The sequence below is a fragment of the Phyllostomus hastatus genome, unplaced genomic scaffold (genome assembly GCF_019186645.2).
Source record: "Phyllostomus hastatus isolate PE091 unplaced genomic scaffold, TTU_PhHast_1.1 phas_scaffold_21, whole genome shotgun sequence".
Classification (NCBI taxonomy): Eukaryota; Metazoa; Chordata; class Mammalia; order Chiroptera; family Phyllostomidae; genus Phyllostomus; species Phyllostomus hastatus.
Window position 1 is genome coordinate 44,396,276 of NW_025334017.1, and position 26,776 is coordinate 44,423,051.

General features: G+C 61.4%; 1 protein-coding gene across 1 annotated transcript in view; it reads left to right on the forward strand.

Annotated features, from left to right (window-relative positions):
- Positions 1–26,776, forward strand: part of TG (thyroglobulin) — a 200,618-nt gene that overhangs the window by 19,502 nt on the left and 154,340 nt on the right. The window contains exons 12-23 of the mRNA XM_045861238.1: positions 3,059–3,193; positions 3,573–3,650; positions 4,166–4,278; positions 5,142–5,244; positions 6,380–6,580; positions 10,073–10,285; positions 11,478–11,632; positions 14,606–14,762; positions 16,346–16,570; positions 21,345–21,494; positions 24,119–24,289; positions 26,347–26,463. Coding sequence (XP_045717194.1) covers positions 3,059–3,193; positions 3,573–3,650; positions 4,166–4,278; positions 5,142–5,244; positions 6,380–6,580; positions 10,073–10,285; positions 11,478–11,632; positions 14,606–14,762; positions 16,346–16,570; positions 21,345–21,494; positions 24,119–24,289; positions 26,347–26,463 — 1,818 coding nt within the window. The remainder of the gene's footprint in view (positions 1–3,058; positions 3,194–3,572; positions 3,651–4,165; positions 4,279–5,141; positions 5,245–6,379; positions 6,581–10,072; positions 10,286–11,477; positions 11,633–14,605; positions 14,763–16,345; positions 16,571–21,344; positions 21,495–24,118; positions 24,290–26,346; positions 26,464–26,776) is intronic.

Consider the following 26,776-nt stretch of genomic DNA (forward strand, 5'->3'; position numbering starts at 1 on the left):
TGAGTGTCGCACACGCCCTGTGTCTCCTCCCATCTCTCCGGGGAGCGGGCGCTGGGGTGGCAGCTCTCCAGTCGTCCTCGGGGCTTTGCCGCCTTGGTTTGCCCAGGCTGGTGGGTTCCCTCGGAAGAAAAGGCCGAGGTTTTGTGGGGTCAGTCCAAACTGGGGTGTGCGTGGCTCTCCCAGGTGCCCCCCAGCCCTCCAGCAGAGCCCCTGGGGGCGCAAGTCTCCATTGTCCAGACTCCTGTGCCCCCCCTGCAGCCTCCCACGAAGCCAGACGCACTCGTTAACATGGGTGAGGGGCTGTGGCCCCCGAGGCTCATACTTCCCTCACGGCCAGTTCCAAAGCTTCCCTCCATTTCTAAGAATTTAGGAACAGCCCAAGGGGGAAGTAAAGGAGAGGAACCCCGGGGCGCCCACCACCTGTGAGCTCATCTAGTCCTGATCCCGACTCCAAGAGACCAGCCTGCGCCTGCGTGGGATGGAGAGGCCGCTCCGAGGGCCCGCAGTGCCCTCACCCGCAGTAGCAGCTCCAGGTTGCTGGGCACTCACCCACCCCTGGCTGGGCACTTCCTGAGCTCGGTGGATCTGACCGCCCAACAGATTCCTGAGAACGATGCTGTAATCGCCGTCTGTGCTTCTTTTCAAAATGCAGAAGCAGGTTCAGTCGCAGGCCCGAGGTGACCCAGGGAGTTGCTGGCACAGCCTGGGCGTGCAGCGTGGTCGGCCCCTGAGCCTCTGTGCCCTGCCCGGCCGAGACCTGTCTCACCCCAGGGCCTCTGCCCGTGCTCCGGGCCCCTCCCGGCTCTCTCGCCGACCCCGTGCCAGCCAGAGAGGGACAAAAGACCCCTGTCTCCAAGCCTGCCCGAGTTCCCTGTCCCTGGTCAGGTGATCTCGGCTGGCTTCTTGTCTGGAGCTTTCTGGTCTTGGGTGACAGCAAAGCAGTTGCCTCCGGATGCCGTCTGAGCCAAGACAGATAGCGCCCACGGCCGTGGGCCGGCACACCCTGCTTCCCTGTCCTCAGATGTCTGCTGCCGTGTGGGTGGGCCTGGTGCCTTTGCTCCCCTAACCCCTCCCGAGTGAGCACCTCCCACGCGCCAGCCCTGTGTCCTGCTCCACCTGTCACCTGTCATCGCTTTTGGAGGACAAGGCATCATGTCTTGTCTTACTCATCCTCACATCCTGGGCCTGGCGGACGGCAGGAGCCCAGCTCGTGTTGCTTCGCCGTCTCTCCTGCTTCTGCCCTCCCCTCTTTCTCTGCTCCTCGGACGCCTCAGGGCTTTCGCTTTGGGCAAGAAACCAGTTGTTTTGCATTGGGTGCACGGACAGGATTTGATGTTTTCAAAGGGTGGGATTTTGCCCCGGGAGCTGCGACCACTTTGGTTAGTGGGGGGCGTGTGGGGAAGGGGACGGGAAGCTGCTGGAGCCACAGAGGTTTATTTGCCGAGTGGCAGCGATGGCGTTTTCTGCCGAGGTCGCGCGAAGGGCGCTCCCCTCCGCTTGGCCGCCGGCCTGCGTGCCCACGTGTGGTGCTGGAGACCCAGAGGAAGCGGCTGCCGGGAAGGAGCGGAATGGCTCATTTCCCCAGGGTCCCTCACGCTGGGGAGAGGCGTCTCTGCTGTTGCAGAGGAGAGGAAGCTTGTGTGTAGACCTCCAGGTCCCGGAGAGTCTGGGGACCGGGGCCCCAGGACAAGGAGGGACCGAGGGCCACAAAGTGTCTTTGGCCAACAGAACGTGGTTGCAGCGTCCCCGGGTGAGGGGAGTGTGGGCGGAGAGGTCCATAGCTGTGCCCGGCGTGGGCTTGGTGCATGAGCTCCTTTGATACAAATGTCACACTCACCCTGTTAAGTGTTAGACCCCCTTCACAGATGGGGAAGCTCAGGCTCAGAGAGGTTGGCACATTGCCCACGATCACACAGCCCAGAGATGCCGTGCCAGGAATCGGGCAGAAGCTTGTGGGACTCCCGGGTCCTGTCGACTGGGCCCAACGGGTCCTGGTCTCCTCCAATGGGCTGGGACTGGGGGTGGCGGTGTCCTGAGCTTGGGGAGCTCCCTGCTCTGGAAGCTGAGAGGCTCATCGCCAAAAGGGGGGGAGTTGGGAGAGCACCCCGGTGTGAGGCGGGGCTGCCCAGGCTGTGGCCGTTCCCTTCTCCCTCGCTTCTTTTCTTCCGCTCACCAAATGTTTCTTGAGCGCCTACGACCAGGCAGACACTACTCCATGCGCAAAATAAACTTGAGACTTTGCACCAAAGGGTTAAAGGCTGCCACGGAAGAGACAGACCTGAACACAACGGCAGGCACCATGTCCAGCGTGTCCCTGGTGGGGGGTGCTGTGGGGGGAGGCCAGCAGGACGGGGGGACGTGGGGGGCCGAGGACGGGGCACAGCGATCAGCTGGGCGACTCTCTGTGCATCATGGAGCTTCCTCACTGAGCCCATTCCCTCGCTCCTTGGGGTGGAAGTTCCGGCCTCGGGGAGCTGATTGGAGACAGGAGAAGGTTTCATGGAGAACCCAGTCTGAGTGGGGTAAAGACCCACATTAGAGGAGTTTGGCAGAGGGCAAGAGGGCAGCTCACACAGATGTGCTTCTGCGTTCTAAGTCCAGCCCCCTGCCCCTCTGGGGGGCAGGACCGCCGGCGAGCTGCTTTCTCCCCGCTGAGCTGGGGAAATGCTTCCTCCCTCGGGGGCAGTTGTGAGGACTCAGTGCACCGGAGCAGGCACTTTGCTGGGGCCCGAGCCCGTGCGTGTTAAAGGGTCACGTCTGCCCCTGCTGTTACCTCCCGCACTGAAGGCGTGTCGTTGACCCGAGTGACTCCGTGCGGGAGTCACGGCGAGAGGACGACAGAGCCTCCCTCGAACATCCGCCCACACTTTTAGTTTCAGGGACTGTCCGGCGAGTGCCTGGGCACGGTTCAAGGCACCGCTGTCCCTTTTTGGGCGGGAACGTTGGTCGCCTCGGTGTGCTGGTGCGGGGACATGCGTGGCTCTCCTCGGTGGCAGAGCCCATGCCGTGGAGCCGTCCCGGTCAGGGGCTCACCCCTGCTCCCCTGTCTCTGCTGCAGCCTTCGACTTCTACCGGAGCCGCAGCCTCTCCCCGGGGGGCTCCTCGAGAGCGTCCCCGCCCCAGCCCGGCCCCTACGTGCCCCGGTGCGACGCCTCTGGAGGCTGGGAGCCCGTGCAGTGCCACCCCGGGACTGGTGAGGGGGATGGGCGCCCGTGGGAGGCCGAGTGGTGCGCCCCCTGTCCATTTAGTGGGAAGGGCCCCGCACTAGGGCGAGTGAGCTGGACTTCAGGGCCCTCCGTGGTGGCTGGTGGCAAATCCCTTAGTTTCTCTGGCCCGTGGGTGACTCACCTGTACAAGGGGAGCAGTGACCCTCTACCAGCCTGAAGGTCAAGTGGGTGATTGCTGGGGGGGTTGGGGTGCTAAGGCCTGAGACAGTGAGCAGTGTCGGGCAGCGGGATGGGTGGAGGACCGTTCCGGCCCTGCTAGGGATGGAAGGATGGATAGAGGTTTGTGGGACACCAGGGGACGAGCCCCGTGTGCGTGTCCTGGACTCCGCTGTGGCTCTCTCCTAGGGCACTGCTGGTGTGTGGATGGGACGGGGCAGTACGTCCCCGCCTCGCTGACCGCCCGCTCCCCCGAGGCCCCGCAGTGTGAGTGATGCCCATCCCCCCACCCCCCTGCCCGGGCACTCAGGGCTGGTGGTGCCCCCTGTTGTTACCCACCCCTGCGTGCAGCCAGACCACGCTTTCCCAAGTCCCCAGCCCGGGAAGACCTCTCACAGACCTCGGTCCCTCCTCATTTCCTGGGTGGAGAGTCAGCAGGGCGGGGGGGCGGGGGGGGGGAGGTGAAGGGCCCTGGGTGTCCCCTGCAGACCTGCTGCCTGGGCGGTCCCACCCCCTTCTGGGTCCCGCCCACCAGCTCACCTCTGTTCTGCAGCAGAGCCTCCCCCTGGCGTCCGACCCAGGAAATCAGTTGTCCCCTTTGCGTCTCACGGATGATGCATTCGCATGCATCGTGGTCCTGAACCTCCGCCTGCTTCTCCCGTGAGGTTCCGGCGCTCCGTGAGGGCCCCTCCGTCCACCCACCCAGAGGCACGGCTCTGACGCTCAGCCAGCCCCGGACCTACGCCGGGCCGCTCACGACGGCGTCTCCCTCTCTCCCGCAGGCCCCACCACCTGCGAGAGATCGCGAGCCAGCGCGCTGCTCTCCGGCTGGAAGCAGGCTGGACCCCAGGCAAACCCCTCGCCCAGAGACCTGTTCGTCCCAGCCTGCCTGGAGGTGAGGCCCTGGGGGCCCAGGGAGGCGGCGAAGGAAGCCGGGACTTGCTCCCACGGGGCGAGCACGAATTTTGTGGCGTGCAATAAATTTGTTTTTGTTAAAAGCTCACAGGCACCAGGTCTGGATTTTTGTCTCCGTCCTGGCAGAGTCTGCCGGGTGACCTTGGCCAACTTACTCACCTCCTCTACGCTTCGTTTTTTTTTTTTAAATCCCGTGATCAGACCACATTTCCACCCTGCCTGGTGCTGGGGTTGTTTTGAGGGCCCAAGGAAATACCAGTCGTGAAGACTCTTTGAAAAATGGCTTACACATGTCCGTGCTTTCCTTAAAGTCATCTTGGCAAAGTCAAGTGCACATTACACCTGAGTTTCTCAGCGTCCACGGAGACGTCCTTCTGTGGCCCTCCCCGGCCCCCTGGGTGACTGTAGTAATTCAGGGCAGCGGCGGGTGTTGGGAGTAAAGGCTCCTGGAGAAAGGAATCATGCTAGAATCTTAACCGCCGACCCGCCAAATGAGGCCTTCGGGACTCGGTTTCCCCGCCCTAAGACAGTCTGGCAGGAGCGGCGCCGCCTGCTCTGTGCAGCCCCCAGGGGCTTCATGAAGGCCAGGTGGGGTCCCTAGAACGGGGTGCCCGTGGCCCCGCCTCATGGGGCGGTTCCGCCCTCAGTTCCGACAGTGTGTGGAGGGGGTCTGGATTAGGAGAGCGCCTGCCCCACACCGTCTCCCGCCGTGTGCGGAAGTTTGGGAAGGAACGTTCAGTCACCGGGAGTTTTGGAGGGGGCTTTCTTGTCATCTGCTCCCCGGCCTGGGGGCGGCAGCACCAGCACCTCCCCCAGGGTGACTCGACCTTGGCTTTGTCCCAGACAGGAGAGTTCGCCAGGCTGCAGGCGTCGGAGGCCGGCGTCTGGTGCGTGGACCAGGCCTCGGGGGAGGGTGCCGTGCCCGGCACCAACAGCAGTGCCCAGTGTGAGTAATCGCCCCGCCCCCTGTGCCCCTGGCTCCTCCCGTGTACCCAGGCCTGGGTGCGGCGTCCCAGGCGCTGGCTGCCTGTCCCGGCTCTGCCACTCCCAGAGCCACGGCAGCTCCTACCCTCACCGTGCCTCAGTCTTCCCATCTGTAAAACAGGAGCAACATTCCCCAGCTTCAGGGGGATCTTGGGAGAAATGCACACGGCAGGGAGTCCGGATGTGCTCTGTGACCCAGAAGCACAAGCTGCTGCTGGCCCCAGTTGAGACGGGCACTGGTGCTTTTGCGGGGTGACCAGATGAACAGCACTGATGACAGGGAGGGCCCCCGCCGGGTCCCTCGCCTCCAGGCCTGGGTCCCACGGTGCGGTCAAGATGCCGTCCTTCAAGTCCAGATGTGCTGACAGCCGTCCTCTTCCTGAGAGCCACCCACACGCCCCGTGGTCCCCAGGGCCAGGCCCCCGCTGCTCACCACCCTGCCTGCGCATGCACGGCTCCTGCATCTCCCGTCTCTCCTCCTCCTGCCGCTGTTCAGGATCCGGGCGGGTGTGATGAGCTGTAGCCAGGCTTTTTAAGAGGGCGACACCCTTCCTCCTGGGCCACCTCGGGCTGAGGTTCTGCCCCGCAGTGTCTCCACGCCTCCCCACCCTCCCTGGCTGACCCCCAGTCCCTGCGGGCCTCTCGTCCGTCGCTGAGCTCAGGGCCTTCCTGCGGCCCCTGAAGTGCCCTGAGCACCCCCAGTCATTGCTCTCATCACCCCAAACTATGGCTGCTCACTTACTTGTTTATACGCATATTTTCAATAAGAGCTTACCTGAGCTGAACTGATGACGTGTGCCGGGAAGATGTCGGACACTCCCGGTCGCTCCCATGTTACATCTCCCTGCAGACTCCGAGCTCCTTGAGGGCAGGCTGTGTGTGTGTGTGTGTGTGTGTGTGTGTGTGTGTGCGCGCGCGGTGGGGTGCACAGAGAGTGAGGCCCGGCCTTCGCCCTGCCCGAGGTCGGCGCCCCAGCGGCAGGCAGTGCAGACCCAGGAGGACCCTGCACGCAGGCGGCGGTGGGTGGCACCTGTGGGCGGAGTGGGCTCTGGGGCCTCCGTGGGTAAGGACTCCATCCGACTTGTCTTTGTGTCCAGGCCTGGGCCTCTGTGCGCCACTGCAGACTGGCGTCCTCTCTAGCGGAGCCGGCCCAGGCGACACCCTGGCCTGCGGGACAGAGGACGGAGGCCTTTCCCCCGTGCAGTGTGACCCGGCCCAGGGCAGCTGCTGGTGTGTCCTGGGCAACGGAGAGGAGGTGCCGGGGACCCGAGTGGCCGGGGGCCAGCCGGCCTGTGAGAGTAAGCCGTGGGCCCTGCTCCTCTATTCCTTCCCTCAGGCTGGCAGGGGTGGGGTGGGGGTGGGGGTGGGGGTGGGAGGGGGTGGGGGCAGGAGGGACTCCAGAGGAGCAAGACAGTGGGGCAGGGGGGCCCGGGATGAGCATGAGCCCGGGGGTGCCACTGACTCCCATGAGGTCGAAACTGGTGTCTGCTTCCTGCAAGAGCTCAGCCCTGGAGCTGAGACTGGGGAGAGGCCCTGTGGGCGTCCCCGGAGCTGGCCCCCAGGAAGCTCCGGCTGGCCGGCAGGGGGCTTCCAGGTCCTGGTCTCCCAATGTCAAGGGGGAAGGAAGGCGGGGCCCGAGAGCACATCCTCAGTGGTGGGGAGGGGTCCGCCTCAGCCTGAGCTCTGGGAATCTGGGCAGGCGTTGACTTGTTTGTTTCTATTGCTACTTTAAAAATTACTTGGGTATTATAATATCCAAATATTAAACTGTATCATAGGAGTATGTATCAGAATATTGAAATAGGTTATTACGTGTTCAAATCTATTATTTCATTACCAGTTACTGGCCTTTTATTTCTCCCAGCTGCTCAAGTCACAGGGCATTATAATCACTTTAAAATCCACCCGAGCAAGCAGGGCGGACTCTGCATTTCATTTCAGGACCGTCCATCAGGGCGTCGCAAAGTGTTCCCCACAAGCTGGGGTGCTGGGTCTGGCGGGGCCGAGAGACGCTGCACCAGGGATCCCGGTTTTCCCGGGAGCCGCGCGCTCCCGTTGCTCTTGTGCCACGGCGCTGTTCTTAAGTGTTGCGGTCTCTAAGCAGCCTTTCGGGACTGCAGAGACATTTGATTAAGTCTAAGTCTGGTGACTTATATGTGTAGAGGGAACCTCCTGTACTCGTAAGTCTGTATTTGTATTTGTAAAGAGAACGTGCCAGTCTCGGTGGGGGCGCTTTGCCCTCCGGCCCACCCCCCTCCCGCCCCCAGCCTGTGACGTGCCCGCAGTCTCACGGCCCAGCTGTTCTCCCCAGCCCCCCGCTTCGCCCCCTTCTGTGCGGGGCCGCGGTCAGGGCAGGGCCCTGTCACGCTCACCTCCGTGGCCTCAGCAGCTGCCCCCACGCAGGGCACGCAGCAGGCGCTCAGTGGGTGTCTATGAGAGGGACCCCCTGCCGTGTGCTTCCGCGGGAAGTGGAATCAGCCTTAGGGTGGGAACAGTCCATGCCCAATTCCCAGGGCACCCGAGAGTGTTCTGCACGGTCCGGGACCCGGGGAACCGACCAACGTGTCTCCTCCAGGAGCAGGCCTGGGGGCGCAGCTCTTTCAGGGGCTGGGGAGCCCCTGTGTGGCTGGTCCTGCAGGCTTCCATGATCATAGCTCACGTGTGCAGAGACTCACCTGTTCACAGGTGCCTTTCCTATCCCTTATCCCATGCAGGTAAATGGATAGGACAGTCCCACAGTTTAACAGATGGCAGACCTGGGGCTCAGAGGTTCACGCGCATGTCCCAGGGCACACAGCCGGCAAGTGGAGCGGCCAGCATTGACACGAGCCCCACCCCCCACGGCTCTTCCTTCTGGCCTCCTGCGGAGTGCGGTGGAGGGAGCTCAGAGGTGGGAGCCAGCCAGCCAGCCAGCCAGCCAGCCAGCCAGGCTGGGGTGTCGGCTCTCCACTTCCCTGCTGGGTGACCGCGGGCTAGTCCCTTAACCTCCCTGGGTCCCAGTGCCCCACTCTGTGCAATAAGCATGCGGGATCATAGTGATTCCCTAGAATCACCGTGAGGGTTAACTCAAACAGTCTCTGTAAACCACGTAGCCTGGGGGCGCCACGCACAGCCTCTGGGGTCACACCCGGCTCTCCACGTGCTGCTGTGGGCCGTAGGGCAGAAGAGGTATTCAGGGCCCGCGTCTGTGGGGCAAGGGGTCTCCTCCAAGGACAGCTGTGCAAACACTCACATCCTAAAATTGTCATTGTGGGCAGCAATGCATACTCCCTTTGTTGTTAATAACAATGATGACAGTTGACATGTATCGGGCATTTATTATGTTTCAGCAACTCTTCTAAGCTCCCTGCGTGCCTTAATTGATTTTGAGTCACTCCGTCCTTAGGAGGCAGGCATTCTTGCTATCCTCAGCATTTTAGGGGGGAGGAAACTGAGTCACAGGGAAGTTAATTAACTGGCTCTGGGGCTCTCAGCTGGTGCACGACCGAGCCAGGACTCCATGCCTGGCAGCCCGGCCCCAGAGCCCGCGGCGGCCGGAGTCTGTGTACGAACCCACTCAGTCCGCCCCTGCCAATCACAGCGCAGACTCTTGGCCAGAGGCCATCGTTCTTGTTAGAAGGAAGTCAGGGCTGCACCTCGGAGTTCACACTGAGCCGTCGTCCATCTTTGAGGCCCCCGAATCCCCGAGAATCCCATGTGAACTGCAAGTCACAGAGCCAGACATAAACAGGCGGGGAGGCTGTGCCCCAGAGTCAGACAATTAAGTAAACCTCTAGTCAGGTGAGACAGCATCCTGCTGAGTGTGTCTGCTCTTTCATTTGCTCACTCACCCGCTTGTTCCGCCCGCATCCGCGGTCCACATTGTGCCGCGGCCTGGGCGAGCAGGGGAAAGCCCCCCGCTTCCGTCCGTGGCTCTGTCCCGCGGGGAGACCGCGTGCAGCGATTGGACGCTTGACTCGTTGGCAGCATGGGGGGCTGTGCCAGCTGCCGGAGAGTGTGGAGAAAGGAGGCCCGGGAAGGCCTAGGAGAACCACAGAAGGGTTGGAAAGCCGGGGGCGTCAGGCAGATCACCGAGGGCCCACAGGGCGTCCTGTGGGCAGATGGGCAGGCAGAGGCGTGTGGCGAAGAGCTGTTCGGGGGAAGCCAGCCGTTCCTGGGGGCTGCGGGGCTGGGCACAGGGGAGCGGGGCGGGGAGAGGGCTGGGTCAGCAGCACCGGGAACGGAGAGTTGACGTCCGGCTCCGCTGCAGTTCCTTTGCTGGGAGCGGGAGGGACCGGACGAGGAAGCTTCTCTAAGGGTCCAAGGAGAAGATGAAGGGGTGCAGTGGAGACGCGGAGATGTCGAGAGGCCGGCGGCCGCAGCCTGCGCTGACGCCGGGCAGGGGAGGGCACCGTCCAAGAGGGCCGCCGTGTGTTTCTGGCCCGGGACAGCTGGGTGGCGGGAGGGGCCGTGCGTTGAGTGCCAGGCGCTGAAGCAAGGACAGGCGTGGCGGGGGCGCAGCAGTGAGTTAGGGTGTGTTGGCCTTGAGGTGGGGAGGACCGGCTGGTGATCGGGTCTGAGACGAGAAGCAGCTCGAGAGGTCTGAGCTGGCGATGAGAGTCGCCCTTGCTGGAGGGTCTGGTAAAGCTGAGCGAGGAGGACGGCTCCTCCAAGAAGAGGGCGGGAGGGGCCCAGGCCAGGTGCCGAGGAGCCTGGCATACCTGCGGGCAGGGAGGGGAGGGGAGAGGCTGGGGCGCTGGGCCCCCTGTGCTGGGTGGAGGCCCACAGCCGGCCCTCTCTCCTCCCTCCAGGCCCGCAGTGCCCGCTGCCGTTCAACGCGCCGGACGTGGCTGGTGGAGCGATCCTGTGCGAGCGAGCCTTGGGCCCGGAGGGCGCTGCCGTCCAGCGGTGCCAGCTGCTGTGCCGCCGGGGCTCCTGGAGCATGTTCCCAGCAGGGCCACTGGCGTGCAGCCCCGAGAGGAGACGCTGGCTGTCCCCGCCGCCGCATCCCCGGGCCTGCCAGCGTGAGTGGCCTCCTGCGTTCCAGACCTGTGTAGCCTTCGCATGTGCGTGCGCGGGTGGCCTCCAGGGCAGGAGCAAGGGCCTGCTGGGGCATTTCTAGAAGGAGCCCAGTGTGCTTCACAGACCCCTTGCTGGCTCCTCTGGAGCCGCCTGCTCCTTGGAGAGCTGCCATCATTTCAGGCGCCACTGGGGTGTCTCGGATAGAGGACCGTGTTCACGGGCAGGTGCTCCAGTGGCCGTATCGGTTACTCTGGTGTTGACAGGCTCCAAGCTGCTTGTCTGGCATCTGAGTGCGACTCTGCCACACAAGCTGCTCCTTCTCCCAGGTGCGTCTGGAGCTCTGGGCTAGTGCCAGGCAGAGCTGTGGGCCTGTGCCCTGTTTGAATGTCGGCAGGGCTCCTGCCCTGCCCTGCCACGAGCACATTGCCACGTGCGCTGGCTGGGAGGCAGCCCTGGGCTCTGGCTGCGTCTGCCTGGGCAAAGGCTGGCGTCGTTACTCAGCCAGGCAAGGCAGGGGCGGGCGCTGGGACTGGCACAGGGCTCTGAGTGGCTGGCAGGGTGTCCAAGGACAGTACTTGTTGCAAAGCATTCTGGGATAGAGAATGCTATCCAGAAAAAGTCCAAATGCGATGTGGGCAAATAAAGTGGATTGTCGCCCTGACTATGACGAAGTGGCCTGAGCTGAGGTCCAGAGCAGGCTGGTCACAAGTGGATTTAGAGCAAGGGACCTGGGACTTGGGAGGGGAGAGGTGTGGGTCTCGAACTCCAAAAGCCGAGTGCAGGGCTGCTGTGTACGGGGTGTGGGTTGTGCACTGAACAACCTTGGGGCACGCCTTTCCTATGGGCTGTGGTGTCTGCTCTTCACTGGCAAAACCACACGGCGTTGCCCTGTTGGAATGCAAGATAGCATGGAAGTTCTTCCAAGAAGGATACTAGGACCCCCAGTATGGGAAGCAGCCTGGTTAGAGGCTGAGGCAGGCGGTGCTGGCTGTGCGTGCTAAGTAATCTCAGAGCCAGCTGTCAGGCTAGGAAGTACTTAGGCTCCGAGGATGACAATGCAAGATGGCAGTGCTTGCGTGTTCCAAACTAAATGAAGGAGGGTCGTTTTTGCAGGGGAAAAAACACAAACAAGGGACAGCAAAGGGTCCCACAGGGCTGTCACCCGCGCCTGCTGACCTCTGACGCTCCCTGCAGGGCCGCAGCTGTGGCAGACCCTGCAGACCGGAGCGCAGGTCCAGCTCCAGCTCCCGCCGGGCAAGACGTGCAGTGCGGACTACGCGGGCCTGCTGCTGGCGTTCCAGGTCTTCATCCTGGACGAGCTCACAGCCCGCGGCTTCTGCCGCATCCAGGTAGGTGCCGGGCCTTCCCCACGGCGGGCGCTGGGACTCAGCTCGGGGTCGTGGTGTCAGAAACCCTCAGCGCTCAAATGAACCTAGAGTTCGACACCCACTCATTTCGCCAGTGGGGAAACTGAGGCCCAGGAGGGGAAAGTAGCTCGGCCAAGGCCAACGGTGCAGCGGCGGAGGCGCCGTCGGAGGTCACCTCATCCCCGGCCATTCTCGCTACGTAAAGATGTCAAACTAGACGTGTGCTGAGCACGTCTCGTGTGCCAGGCACCGTGCGTCCCTTGGCGTGGAGGGGTTCACGCAGGCTTCAGAGTGACCCTGTTCTTGCTGCTTTGTAGGTCGGGGGAGTGAAGACGAGAGGGTTCAGTGATTGCCCAGGGGCACAGGGCTGGGCAGTGGCAGAGCTGTGATGCCACGGAGTGCAGCCACCGCCCGTGGAAAAAGAGCCTGGGAACCCGGGGCAGGGTGGTAGAGGTGCCGCAGCCCACTCCCTGCGCCGCCGGGACAGATGCGTTTCTTGGCAGACCCACGGGAAGGCATTAGGGGTCCTCTCTGAGCAGAGATTGGAGCCTGCCAGCTGGAAAGACGTGGGACCATAAATAACGCACGTCAGGCTTTTAGCCGTGTAGCAGGCGCGGGCGAGTTGAAGCCGCCGGAATTCACAGAGCGCGTCTTCAAAAGTCGCTCAACTCAGTAATTCCTCGTTCCGTTCCCAGTTTGCTAATTCATCAGAGCAACTCGTGTTCAGCGCCCAACGCTGAGAATTTTGCAGAACACACATTTTCACACAAGCAAACTGGAGAGTGTTGATTCTAAAACAAACAGAAACATAAATTGCCCCCTTTGCTCCAAAGAAATGCACGTGACAACAGTCCCAGCACTCCCTGTTCATTGCCGAGCCCGGCGGTGGGGGACACTGTACTTTCCTTTTCCTGATGACTCCAGCCCACCGGTCAGCAGGGGCCATTGCCCTCTGTGTACACAGAGTTTCCTGAAGGCTGTAGAGAGTGTCACCCATGATTACGTATTGCTCAGTGCGTCCAGGTCCGCCCAGACTCTCTCACACCCGACTGGAAGCAGGAGGACTTGGGCCCCCCCGGGAGGCAGAAACACCTGGATGGCTTAGTTAGCAGACACTGCACTGTGGAGACAGGGAACATGGCGGGGAGTAAGGTTCAGGCTCGAGGGCTGGGCGTAGACACGGTGCTGGGTGCTGCTGTTTCCTGAGAGGAGGGAGTTAAACCTCCCACGGCGAGGGGTGAAACATCCCAGAATCCCCAGCCCTGAGAGAGGAGCCCGCTGCAGGCTGATGGGTGAGAGGGCAGCCGGGGCAGGGGCTGGGCAGTGGGGGCCTCCGGGAACAAGTGTCAGGGTGTGACCAGGAGACAGAGGGCCTCTCAGGCCAGGGGCAGGTGTTATTCAGAGGTCAGAGGTGATACACAGGCTTTCAAGTCGTATGGGTCTGGTTCAAAGCCTGGTTCCCCCACTTCCTTCCTGCGTGACCTGGGCCTGGAGTGGCCTGGCGGGCCCTCACGTCAGCCGCCTGTGCAGCGGGGCCGGGAGCACCTACCCTGGAGGGTCGGATTCTCTGAGATGCTGTGTGCCACCAAAGCTCTCTCTCGCTTGGTACGCTCTGCTGAGAGGTTGAGGTCACAGGTTCCGGGTTAGCAGGAGTTCGAATCCCAGCTCCACCGTTTGTTGGCAGTTCCTCAGCCTCCCTGAGGCTGCTTCCTCATCTGTAATGGGCAGCGATGGTAATCCTGAGGCCACAGCTTGTTTTAGAGACTAAACCAGCTCCTGTGTTCAGCGCACTTTGCACGGGGCCTGACTAGTGGAGAATGTTCAAAGACGGAGCCCATTGCCAGGCAGGCGCCCAGCCGTTTCCCTTCCAGGGACGACAGCATGAACATCACCTTCACCCTGGGTGTGCTGCGGTGCGTGGCACGTGGCACAGCGTGGTGCCAGTCTGTGGCATGGTGCGCCGTGCTGATGATGCCCTGAAGCACAGGCTGCCCCCCCAGAGCCGTCCCCCAGGTGCCTGGGGCGCCCCCTCTCCGGGGTGAGCTGGTGTGGCACTCCAGACCCATCGCCGCCCACCCACCCACCCATCCCGAGGCAGCCTGGGAGTCACAGACATCCAGGGGGCCCTGGATGCGGCCGTGCCCAGGCTGGGAGGAGGAGCCAGGCTGCGTGGCCACAGCGGAGGAGCCCGTGGGCGCTACGGCGTGTGAGGAGGAAGGGCTGTGTCCCTCCTGCTGGGTGTGCCTGTTGTGAGCACGTTTGCCCAGTCGGCTGAGGTCGTTTCGCCCTTGAACTGTGGTACCCCGGGTACAGGAGCTTCCAGGCTTTGAAGCACAGGACACTGGGTTCTCACCACACTTACGTCTGTAAGCCGTGCGACCAGGGTAGATTATCCGCCTTCTCCAAGCCTCGTGTCTCTCAGGTGGGGTGGAGAGGGTGGGAATGCTTCACGCCCTGAGGGAGGTCACCGGGAGGACTAGAGGAAGTGCCGGTTGGCAAACTGGCCCCCCTGGGGAGGGCAAGGAGAGAGCAAGAGGGTGAGACGGCTCCAGGTTGGTGGGTGACAGTGCCCATCAGCAGGGGGCTCACGTGCCTGGCTTGTCTGGGGCGGGGGCAAGATGAGCAGGTCTCCATACCGCCCACCAGAACCTTCAAAGTTTATGCGGAGACCTTCATGGAGCTCCGTCTCGTCCACCTCAAGGCTGCGTCCTTGAAGCAGCCTCCACTGCGGGGACGGCGGGCAGAGCGCAGGTCCCGAGGATGGGGGAGGGGCGAGGAGCCCCCGATGGCGATGGCCGGGGTGCAGCTGGCAGGCCGCCCCGCCGTCAGGCCCTCGCGATGGCCTCCTCCAGCAGCAGCACAGACCGCAGCACAGACCGAGGCTGGGGCCTGCCGCGGGCCCAGGAAAGCCGGCTCCCCGCCGTGTTCCTGAGCCGAGGGCGTCTGTCTCCGCAGGTGCCGACCTTTGGGACCCCCGTTTCCATTCCCGTCTGCGACGACTCGGCGGTGCGGGTGGAATGCCTGAGCGGGGAGCGCCTGGGAGTGAACGTCACGTGGACGTTGCGGCTCGAGGATGTCCCGCCAGCCTCTCTGCCCGATCTGCGCGACGTGGGTGCGTTTCCCGCCTGGCTGCCCTTCAGAGGCTGCGCAGCAGGGTCTCCGGGCCCCAGGTTCCTCCTCGGGCGGGCGGGGCTGGTGAACTCAGGGTGCTTTCCCGAGGGCCTCTGGTGAGGACTGCCCCCGCTCCCCTGACCCTCAGCGGGAGCGGAGTGCGGAACCGTCTGCAAAGATCAGCCCATTTCTGGTCGACAGCTCACGAGAGTTAAATCACGTCGCCCGACTGCGTCTCTGCAAACATCTTCTAATTCTCCTCCTGATTTTCTGGGCCCAGAGAGGGGCTGTAGGTGCGAAGAAAGGGTGGGAGGGACTGGCGAGGAGGAGTCTCTGCTGGTTCGTTGTCCACGCCCTGCCCACTGCTGGCGGTGAACCCCTTCCCACGCTGCCCAAGCAGGGCGGTTGCAGTGAGGACGAGCTGGGAGAGGAGAAGGGTCTGCGGAGAAGCGCGGGGGAGTTCACGATACCCTGAGGGTCAGGACTGGCCGGAGCTCACCTTTGTCCTGTGAGGTGGGGCTTCTGGAAGAGGTGGCCAGGGTGTAACCGGAAGGGTGACTGTGTCCGCTCCCCCCACCCCTGAGCCTGATGCATTAAGGGTTCCCTTGTCTTTCTCTGCAAAGAGCCCGGGTAACTGGGGTCTATTTGGAGCCTCAAAAGGCAGAGGTGTTTCCTCCCAGCATCAGGCCTCTGCTGGCTGTATGACAGCCTGCTGTGAACGTGCCTTGCGTGCTGGGGCCCCGCCCAGCTCCAGCTGTGGGGCTCGTCCTCCCTCGTCCTGGGAAGCACTCGCCGTGAGGCGCTGGAGGCCCCTCGGCAGACATGGAGGCGGAAGGATTCCTCGTCCCCTGGGGGCTCTGTCTTCGCTTGGGGTGGCCCCATCACATGTTCTCTCCCGTCAGCATCAGCAGCGGCGGCGAGAGGGGCGGTTCCATCGTGCAGCTGGGGGAAGGAGGCTCAGAGGTGGTGCGCCTTAGCTTAGTGACTGAAGTCGTGATGTCCCGTGCCAGCGGGGATCACATGGCACACGCGGGTTGGAGGGCTGGCTGGGCTTCTGACTCTGCGTGACCTCAGGCCAATCATCCTCTTCTGTGGGCCTCAGTTTCCCCTTCTGTGCAGTACAGCCCCGGGTAATGCCCGTGTCTCCTTCCCCCTCTGTGCAGTGCAGCCCCGGGTAACGCCCGTGTCTCCTTCCCCCTCTGTGCAGTGCAGCCCCGGGTAACGCCCGTGTCTCCTTCCCCCTCTGTGCAGTGCAGCCCCGGGTAATGCCCATGTCTCCTTCCCCCTCTGTGCAGTGCAGCCCTGGGTAATGTCTGTGTCTCCTTCCCCCTCTGTGCAGTACAGCCCTGGGTAATGTCTGTGTCTCCTTCCCCCTCTGTGCAGTGCAGCCCTGGGTAATGCCCGTGTCTCCTTCCCCCTCTGTGCAGTGCAGCCCTGGGTAATGTCTGTGTCTCCTTCCTCCTCTGTGCAGTGCAGCCCTGGGTAATGCCTGTGTCTCGGTGTGGACACTCCGGGTGGCTCTTGTCCCCCTGGTCCCCGCAGAGGACAGTGAGCTAACACTGCCGCCCGTCCCATGTCTTGCAGAGGAAGCCTTAGTGGGCGAGGATCTGGTCGGGCGCTTCGCGGATCTGATCCAGAGTGGGACCTTCCAGCTCCATCTGGACTCCAAGACGTTCCCCGCGGACACCTCCCTCCGCTTCCTCCAAGGGGACGGCTTTGGCACCTCTCCCAGGATGCGATATGGGTGCTTGGAAGGATTCCAGCTCGTCCCAGCCGCCGGCAATGCCACTCAGGACCCACTGGGGTGCGGTAGGTCCACCCCCCGCCCCAATCGCTGTTACTGAGCTGTGCGAGGCCGCGGGAAAGGCCACCGGCGCGCTCAGAGCGTGGGCGTGCAGAGCGGGGAGCTGTTCACTTGTGTGTTGGGAAGTTGTTCAGTCCTCCGCTGCGTACGTGTGGGCAGGCCGTCACCACCCAGCAGGCAGCAGCTGAAGCTGGAGGCACAGATGGCGGGACAGAAGGAAGAACCCAATGACTGAAGTGATCCCTTCCCCTTGGTTCTTGATAAGCCCGGACCGTGGGGTCTGGGCTGCGCTGTCTTTGTGACAAAGGCCAGGGCCTGCCCCGCGTGCTCCGTGAGATTTCTTAGTCTGGCTGTGGCAACGTGTTGCTCACCGCCACCCCTCCCAGAGGGCCATCGATGAGCCCAGGACCTGACCGTTCCGGGCAGTGCTCCTGGTGGAGGTTGACGGGGGCTGTCCTTGGCCTTGCACGTCAATAGCCTTGGAGCCATCTTCGCTAGAATACAGCTGCAGACTCCTTGAATGGGAGCTGTGTGAATTTCCCGTTGCTGCCACCACAAACCACCACACACTCAGTGGCTTCAGACAACATGCATTCACGATTTTACAGGTCTGCAGGTTTGAACTCTGACCCGGGTCTCCCCGGGCTGACGTCAAGGTGTCAGCTGGGTGGCCCTCCTACTGGAGGCCCTGGGCCGCCCTTGATTTTTTCAGCTTCAAGATGTTGCCCGCACGTCCGGGCTCACGGCTGCCTTTCTTGACCTTCAAAGCCAGCGGCGTCACAGCCCTCTGACCATTCTCCCGTGGTCACAGCCCCCTTGGGTTCTGCCTGTCATTTCTCAGCCCCCGCAGTTAAAGACGGCTGATGACCCAGGACGCTCTCCCTGTTACAAGGTCAGCTGATTAGCAACCTTAATTCTTTCTGCAACCGTACTGTCCCTTTGCCACGTAAGTGAACACAGTCTCGGGTCCCGTGGATGAGGATGGGGACAGCTTCGGGGGCCACTGTTCTGTCCGCTACAGAAACTTCCAGGGTCTCACACAGAAAAGCCTTCCTCCCACGTGACACGAGACACAGAGGCATTTGTGCTGTGATTGAGGGAGATGCTTCTCCGTTGTTTGTATTGGTTGCAACACAAAAGCTGCATGGCCTCCCTTTCCTTTCACGACATCCACGCCAAGTTCTAAACTCCATGCGGAGCTTAAGATGCAGCCAAATCTTCACACCAACACCGGCGACACAACCGCTTCACACCAGCGTTTCTAGAGGATTTGCCGTTTGAATACACCTTCCCAAGTAGTTCCCTCTCCCAGAGCCCCCGGTGGCAGGGAACGGCCCCGTGCGACAGATGAAGAGGTTGAGGCTCGCACGAAATGAGGTCATGCATGCGGCGAGCCCAGAGCAGGGGGGACTCAAAGGAGGGACTCAGGTTCCTGAAACCAGAGGTCTGTGGGCGAGGGACCTCAGCTCCTCTGGGACCCGAGCAGCCGGACACAGAGGACAGGAACCGGCGGAGGGAGTGGATGGCACCACCTGCCGGGGTGGGAGAAGCGGGCTCACGGGGATGAAGGTGTGCTCTAGCACCTGCCGCTGTGTCCCCCGACTCCCCGAGGAGGGTCCTGGGCTCCACTGCCCGTCTCTGAGTTGGGTGGGGGGGTGGGCGTGTGTGGCCAGAGCTGCTTTTCTAGTCACTGCAGGGAGAGCTGGCAGAGGGGTCTGGGAGCCCCACTCTGAGGCTCGCTGACTCAGGTGTGCCCTCTGACGGGTGGAGCAGCAGGAGGTGGAGGACAGGGGTGCCAGCTAGGGGTCAGGTCAAGGCACCTGTTCTGCCTGTGCCTTGAAGCAAGTCCTGTTCCCTGGCGGGATGCTGGCAGGGCTGGGGGAGGCGGGGAGAGGGGTGGGAGGTAGGGACCCGTGTCCTGTACAATAAAGGAGCTAGACCGAAGCTCTGATCCCAGGTTTCCCTCTGCAGAACTGGATTATTAGGTTATTAGTTCCTGTCTGCCAGGATGGGCCCCCAGCTCACCTGGGAGGTGGGGGGGGCAGCTGAGACTGTTTCCTGGAGGGGGAACACCTGCATGTATTTCACCAGAGCGGGCCCCAGGGTGGCGGGCTTCAGAGAGAGTGGGAGCCACAGCGGGGGTGGTGAGTAGTGAGATCGCACCGCGATTCCTCCCTCTGTTCTCACTGGCTCTCTTTCCGTCTGAAGAACGTCCGCAACACAGCCGTGAGGCTACAAGCAGAACGTTGTCCTGTGCAGATGGAGCCGGGTCTCTGTGACTGCCTCGGGGGGCTCATCGGGGTGATCCCCTCGGAGGGCGGTGGGGACAGTCACCTCCACGACTCCCGTCGGCCTGGTGGCCTTAACCCAGGGACCGGAGACCGCGGGGGCTCGGGGCTTCGTTTGCAGCTCCAGTGGGTCAGCTATGTTCACCCTGTGGCCTCATGGCCAGTCCTGCGGTTTCCCTGGAATCCCCAGCTGGCAGCCGGCATGCTGGGCTGGCCCGTTAAAGAGGATCCCAGAGAAATCATCTAGGTTTCCGTTTTCCATTCTGGAGAACATTAGATTTTATTTATTCACTACAAGTTCTTACAGTGGAGCTAGTTCTCTATGGGATTTTTCTGCAGAAATATGTCGTCTTTCCTTCCCTCTACCCTTTGCTTCTTTTTTCCTTCTGTGCATTCACCCATCCATCCATCCATCCAGGCTTTCAACGTGTAAGTCTATGTCAAACACCATGTTACATTCTCAGGGAAGCAGAATCGTAGCTCTGCTTTCAAGGAACTGACGGTCTGGGTGGAGAGAGGGAAATGGAAAGAGCGAGAACGTCCCGTGAAAGAGCTCCGTCCGCCCCAGGCTGGCGGCCGGGGAGGGAGGGCTCACTGGGGGAAAAGGCTGGCGTGAACTTGGAGGGTGAGTTACAGCTGCTGCTCGACAAGAGCGGATTAGCAAGGATGTGTCCGTGCACATGTTTCATGTGTGTACACATGCTTGTGTGTGTGTGTGTGCTTGTGTGTGTGCACGCACCCATCTGTGTGTGGAGGCTGCTAAAGACATCCCGGAAATGGAGATTCGTGCAAGAGCAGGGAGTCATGAAGCGGTGTGGCTTCATGGGGACCCTACATGTGCCTTATGTGGCTGGAGAATGGGGTGTGCGGGAAACGGGGCAGGACGTGGGGCCAGAGCGACAGGCAGGAACCAGAGTTGGGGGGCTTTGGGGTGCAGCCACGGGCTGGGACTGGTGGGGAGGCACCGTGGACGAGTTCTAAGTCGGGAAGTGGCGGCGCCAGGCATGGCGTTGAGCGGGGCAGGCTGGGGGGTGGAGAACCGTGATGGCTCCTCGCAGACGCTTCCTGCAGCAGAAGGTGGGTTGTCACGGTTGCAGGACGACGGGACCGACCTGGCGTGGCCAGATGCTCTGTGGAACTCGCAAACACAAATAGGCTGCGGCGTCTGATTTTATGGAGGAGCAAATGGAGGCCGTTAGGGGCTTCCCGCGACTGTCACGGAGGGGCTTAACTGAAGGGCGAAGGCCCCGTGGTTGCCGTGGACTCGGGGGTCTTTGAGAGGGCCCACCTGCCGAGGGAAGGACGACGGTAATGCAGCCACTGCCTCGTTCTGGCTTCTACACGAGGCCTCCCTTGGGTGGACGAGACCGTCGATGTCCCCGATGCAGAGGAACAGAATGCACACCCCCACGCATCGCCCCCAGGCCTGCCACTGGCCAAGCGTGCAGCCCCTTCGCCCGCGCCTCGGACCAGGAGGCAGGCGGCGCAGGCGGGCCGAGCAGGTTCTGTTTTCCTTCAGCTGGGAATTTGGAGACCGCCTGAAAACACAGCCCCAGCGCTGGGGTGAAAACAGCAGAGGTGATCAGCAGCCTGACTCATAGGAGGAACGAAACCACGGTCCCTGCGCCAGGCTGTTCACGGCTCCGCGCAGGCGGGAAAGCACGGCGTTCAGTTTCCAGGGCGTGCCTCGAGTTTCTGGTTGACTCAGCCGCGCCGGGGCGTGCGCGTGCGGGCGAGCGACGGAGTCCACATTGGAGTCGTGGAGTCAACGTCGGCTTCGTCCCAGCTCGCCCCACCCATCTGTGCTGGCTGCCTGGTCAACGGGAGTTGGTTGCATTGGTGGACGGAGAAAAAGAAGGCTTCGGTCTGGGGAGAACGGGGCTCAAGTCCGAAGTCGCTTGTCCCCCACCCTGGGCTCCGCCGTGCCCTTCACTTCGGGAAATGTTCCCGGGGTCGCTCACGGCTGCACTTGACCTTTCACGGTGTTCTCCAGCGCCACCTCTCCCCTTTGTCTGCTAAGCTCTGCCTCCACACCTGGCTTTGCGTGGCTTATTTCCTCCCCATTCTGTGAGTGACCCGAACCCACGCCTACCTCGGGATGTTTGCGCTGGCCCAGAAGCCCCTTCTCCGTCCGAGACCTTTGCCCGGGGTGCCTCTCGTCATTCGTCTCCGGCGCCACCGGTCAGAGGGCCCCCGTTCACCAGCATGCCTTCCTCCCTGCTTCATCTGGCCCGTCTCTGGAATTCTTGCCTGACCCCCTCCCATCCCACTGGCCTGTCCCCTCCTGCGGGGCAAGGCCCTGTCTGCCTTCTCCGCAGCTCAGCCTTGGCCCCTGGGCCTGGCCCGCAGCGGGCCCTCCACGCAGGTGTGTGAGAGGGGCGAGGTCTGGTGCGACCCGGGGGTTCCGCGGGCAGGTCCTGCGAGCGGCAAGGCGTCCCCTGTGAAGCAGGTGTCTCGTCTGTAACGTCATTTCCCTGTTTATCTCTTCCAGCCAAGTGCCCCGAAGGAAGCTACTCGTGGGAGGAGCAGTGTGTGCCCTGTCCTGTGGGGTTCTACCAGGAGCGGGCAGGGAGCGTGGCCTGCGCCCCGTGTCCCGGGGGCAGAACGACCGTTGCCGCCGGAGCTTTCCGTCAGACCCACTGTGAGTCCTGCGGGGCCCCGCCTGGAAACACAGGCCCCGCGGTGCGCCGGGGCCCCGGGGTGCGAGGCCTCCGCCTCGGCACCACTGGAATCTGGGGCCGATGATTCCTCATTTGTGGGGGGGGGGGCTGTCCCTTCTAGGGTGGGGTGTGCTTTCGGCAGCGTGACTGGCCCTTACTTACCTGGTAGATGTCAGAGGCGCGCCTCTGCCCGCCAAGTTCTGATGACAGCCGGGCGTGCCTCCAGGCATCGCCACGGTGTCTCGCACGGGAACGGCATCGCCCACCATGGAAAACCACGTGCCCACCGGAGGCCGGGCCGGGTGTTTCCCGGGTGCTGTCTCACTTAGTCGTCCCCGTTCCCCTCCCAGGGAAATAGCGAGAGCTGACCTTTCCCAGAGCAGAAGGTTAAGACTCAGAGAAGCGACTGAGCCCAAGTCACTCAGCTAGTAGGTGACGTGGCTGGCTTTCGGTCTTGGCATCTGAAACCTCTGGTTTTCGCACCGGCCTTGTCAGAGTGAAAAGTGAAAGACAGTTTCCACCTCCCGGCCTCGCCGCCCGGTCCTCTCCTTGGGACTGTGTGTGCTCGCAGACTTCCCGCATGTCACGTGACTTCTCCTGGCCTACTTGTGTGACAGTCACCTGGGCGTTGTTGGGTTTTTCCCGTTGCCCGGGACTCGTGACTCGCCTTGTGCATGGTGGTTTTTTTTTTTTTTTTTCACGTTAGCCTGAAATTGTGTCAACAAGAGGAAAAGTGTTATTGCTTAAAAACAGAAGAGCGCCTAGAATTTGAAAGTAATTGAGAGAGATCAAGTCACCTTCTCTGATAAAGGCAGTTTCCTTGGTCAGGAGGGCAGGGAAGTAGGGCGGTAATTCTGAGAAAGCAAGAGGAGTTTGGGGCCAGGAGTCTGACCTTCCTCCTGGACAGACAGTCCTCAGCAGGTGCGCCCTGCCCTTGACATCGGGGCACTGCACCCTGTGCGTCCACGGCGACCCCGGCCTCTGTGATTTGGGCGGCGTGAGGGGCTGTCACACTGACCCTTGCCGATGGAGGGGTGCCACCCGCGTGACAGGGGCCAGAGGGAGGGGCCGAGACGAGGTCCCAGGCAGCCCCTCTCACTCCCTGCCCACCCCCTTCCTGGGGCTGTCATGCAGACAGAGTCGGCTCCCTTCTCTGAAGGTCAGCTTCTTCGTTTGTTACACAAGGCCAGTGCTACGACATCATAGGGTGGTCATAAAACATGCCATTGCCAAGTTCAGGCTGCTGTGCACACATTACCAGGGGCTGAGTGCCTTCAGCAACCAACGCTGATTGCTCACAGTTTTGGGGGCTGGAGGCCCCGGACCTGCGTGCCAGTGCGGCGACGTTCTTGGGGTGCATGTGTGCAGAGTGAGGGGCCTCCCGGGTCTTCCCCTTCTGTTGGGGTGCCAACTCCGTCATGGGGATTCCACCTCGATGACCTCACCCAACCCTCATCGCCTCTCATCTCCAAATACCATCATACTATGGTTAATGGCTTCACCCCATGAACTAGAGGAGACAAACATTCTGCCCACAGCGAAGTGGAATCCTTTGATGTGTTTACGACAAACAGTGAGCACTCGCCCCCATCCCACTGTGGGGACGAGCTCTGGCAGGATTCCACGCAGCAGGGGAGGGCCGTCACGTGATTACACTCCCAGAGGTCTCGACTCACAGACGAGATTTCAGCAATGGGTCCCCAGGGCCGGGGGCGGGGCCTATACTGAGGGTGTGTTCACACCTCAGAACTCTCCGGGACTCGTTAGCTCTGCCCATCTGCCTGCTGCAGGACCCGGTCTGTGTTCTTAGGTGGAATCATGTTAGAGAGAAGCACAGGGCAGGAGAGGCCGCCCAGTTTTAAATGATGCCAGGAGATTCTGTTCCACGGGCTTCCTCTTGTGTTGGGATAGCTTTTAGGATTTCAGTTTCTCTACACGGGTAAGGTCTATATTACAATTCTCACTTAAAAACATTTTTCTCCTGTTTTCTAACCTTGCAGGTCCACTGGGTGATTTCTGGGGTTCTGTTTACAACCAAGTAGCTATTGATTGGGTGATAAGTGAATTCATGTATAGCATGAATGGCATATAAAGCATGTTATTTAAAAAGGACCCTTTGTATCTCTTGGCAAAACACGTTGTCGTCAGTCAGTGGTTAGCCACATGGCTAACTGAGTTGAGAGGGAGAGAACTGGGTGTGAGCCAAGTCTCTGGGCTGCCGTGGAAGGGTGTCTTCCACCTACCTCCCAGCAAGGGTCCTGGGGGACCCGTCCGTCCAGGCCTTCCCTTCTGAACAGTCACATGCTTGCCTCCTGCCAAGTACGTCCTGGAAAAGCAACACAAGTAGAGATTCCTTCCCTGTCCTCGAGATGTTAAGTGTGTGATGGAAAAAAAGAAAACATTTCCGTACTTCAATACACTGTAGTGTCATGGATGTCACACATGGTCAGGGTAGAGTCACCGATGAGTTTTAAGCCAGAGAGTGTCCAGCTCAGACCTGTGACTTGCACGTCTGACCAGCGATTGGGCGCCCGGGAGGCTGAGGGGCGGGACCCCAGAGGCCTGTCACCAATCGTTGACTGCTGGGTCCGTGTCTTGGTTCCAGGTGTCACGGACTGTCAGAGGAACGAGATGGGCCTGCAGTGTGACCAGGACGGCCAGTACCGAGCCAGCCAGAGGGACAGGGACCGGGGCAAGGCCTTCTGTGTGGACGACGAGGGGCGGAGGCTGCCGTGGTCGGAAACAGAGGCCCCGCTCACGGACGCCCAGTGTCTGAGTATGTGCGGCCCTGGGACCAGCCGCGTTGCCGGGGCAGGGGGGCGCTCTCCGGGGCCTCCCGGGAGGGGACCGACAGGCGGGAGGCATCTGTCTCCAACTTTCATGTAAAAAATGTTAGTCTATGTAGAAGTTGGAAGAAGAGTAGTGGGATGAACAAATACCTATCACCTAGACCCAGCAATCATTCGTATTTTGCTCTTTTGTTCTCTGTTTCTCTTAATCATTGGAAAGTAAGTATTAGACGTCATAAAACTCCCCCCCCCAAACAAATACCTGTGAATGCATGAGAAAAGAATCTAAAAAACTAATCTTCTGAGGCTTCCTTTTTTTGTGGGCAGCTTGCCCCCAGAAAGCTGGTCAGCATGTTTTCCTTCGGTGGGGTGTCGTGGAAAGACAGGAGGGCCAGGCCAGGCCTGGCTCCATAAGTTACTTGCTGGGCCGCCCAGAGCAGGCTGCTCCACTTCTCTGGTCCACAGGCCCCGCCGTGGCCTCCTGAGACGCTGAGCGGGCCAAACCCGCTCCAGCACGCGGAGTGGTGGGAGCAGGGGCAGAACTAGTGTTATCCCAGTGGCGCCCTCTGCCGGCCGAGTAGTCTCGGGCACGTCACTTGCCTTTAGCAGTTTCCTCGCCTGTTAGTGGGGATCCTGTCGGGGAGCTGAGTGCGTTAGCAATGGCGTGCCTAACAGGTAATGTGTATCTCAGAACGCCCAGCAGTCTCGGTACCGGTTGCCTTGTCTCCTCAGCTGCTGACCAGGGAGCGGGCTGAGGCAGTCTGCGAGGGCCTTCCATTCCACCCTCCCGTCTTCAGAGCTCCGCTCCACCTTTGCGGAGTCGCCTTCCGCTGCTCGAAGGCCGTGGCTCGCCTTTGCACGCCCGAGAGCAAGCCCCGGCTGCCGGCGCCGCTCAGCTGTCTGTGGGAGGAGAGGGGGCACGCGCACGGGCTCACGGGGTGCCAGGCCCGTGCCAGGCGGTCTCTCCAGGCCGTCACGTGGAAACGTCACAGGGCGAGGGGGCGAGGGGGCAAGGGGCAGATGTCGTCACCCCCCATCGTTTAGTTGAGGAAGGCGAGGCAGAGAGTGTTTCAGTGACTTTTGAACAGGTGCGTGTCTGGCCCTTAAACCCATTCCTTCTAGTTGCAAGATCCGCTCCTGCCTGGATTTATCTGTTTCCTTACTGGACAGACTTGCACGTGCACACTTGCACACACACAACACACGCACACTCGCGTGCACACTTGCACACACACAACACACGCACACTCGCGCTCGTGGCCAGACTGCCCTCTAGGGAAGCTGGTGCCGCTGATCACATAAAACACCTGAAAACGCAAGTGAGAACAGCTCATCTCCTAATGCCCCGACCCGTCATTTCTCTCCAATAGCAAAGCACCGCAGAATCCCAAGGATCTGTGCATATCTGTCCCGATGGGCAGATTTGCAAACCCAGTGGAAGTCATCAGTTTTTTCCATCACTCCTGCTCTTGGGCAGACACAGCAGCTGGGGGAGTGAGAGCTGGAAGGGTTTAAGGGTGCAGGCTGGCAGGTCTCTGCTGTCCTCCACGACCACAGGCCCGGGGACTCCCGGCCATGGCGGGATCGTCCCCGAAGTGCTTGCGTCTCCACGTCAGCCCCCTCCGCACCCTGTTAGAGGATGGCAATGCGGCACTCAGTCTACTAAGCTACACCAGCCAGGGCTAAAAAGAAAATTTTCATAAAAAAAAATTACAAGATATAATTGGTGCCTAGAGATAAGGATGGGGAAATATCCCTTTAGATAGAAAATCACTACCCACGAGCAAGGATGAGTTGTGAGGACCAATGTAATACTGAAACTTTCTCCTTACTTCCTGCCAGTGAGATAGAAAAGTGGAGACAGAAGTCACAGCTCTCATTGCCACACAGTGGGCAGCGTGCTGGGCCGAACTGAGAAGGGAGTCTCCCCACGGGACGTCTGGGTGACCAAGGGCCGTGACGGGAAGGCGACTTCTTGACCAGGCACTGGTTTTGGCTCCAAGGCCCCGGCGTCCGAGTTCACGAGTCTCACGTTATCTTCCAGCGATGCGGAGATTTGAGCAGGCTCCAGGCTCTGAGGTGGTGGTCAGTGCCGACGCGGCCATGGGAGTCAGGTCCGAGGTTCCGGGTTCCGAACCCCCGCTGGCGCGGTGCTTGGCAGGTACGGGGTGTGGGGAGGCGGGCCCCCGGGGGTGGTACTGAAACATGTTCTGCTGATCGGCCTGCAAGGCAAATCGAACAAACCACTGAAGCTGTCACGAAAAATACACTTTATCCAAGCACTTTGCCATCAGCTGATCCCCCAGAGGTGCACTTAACTCAGAGTTTCACGTCAGGGTTTATGGTGCGTCCCCTGCGGGCCGGGGACAATGTGCCACCACAGACGCGGGAGCGGAATGCGCGGCGCTGGTTCCTCGTGGAGCCACGTGTCGGAGCCGGGCGCGCCGTCTGCCTGTTGTGACAGTGAGGCCAGA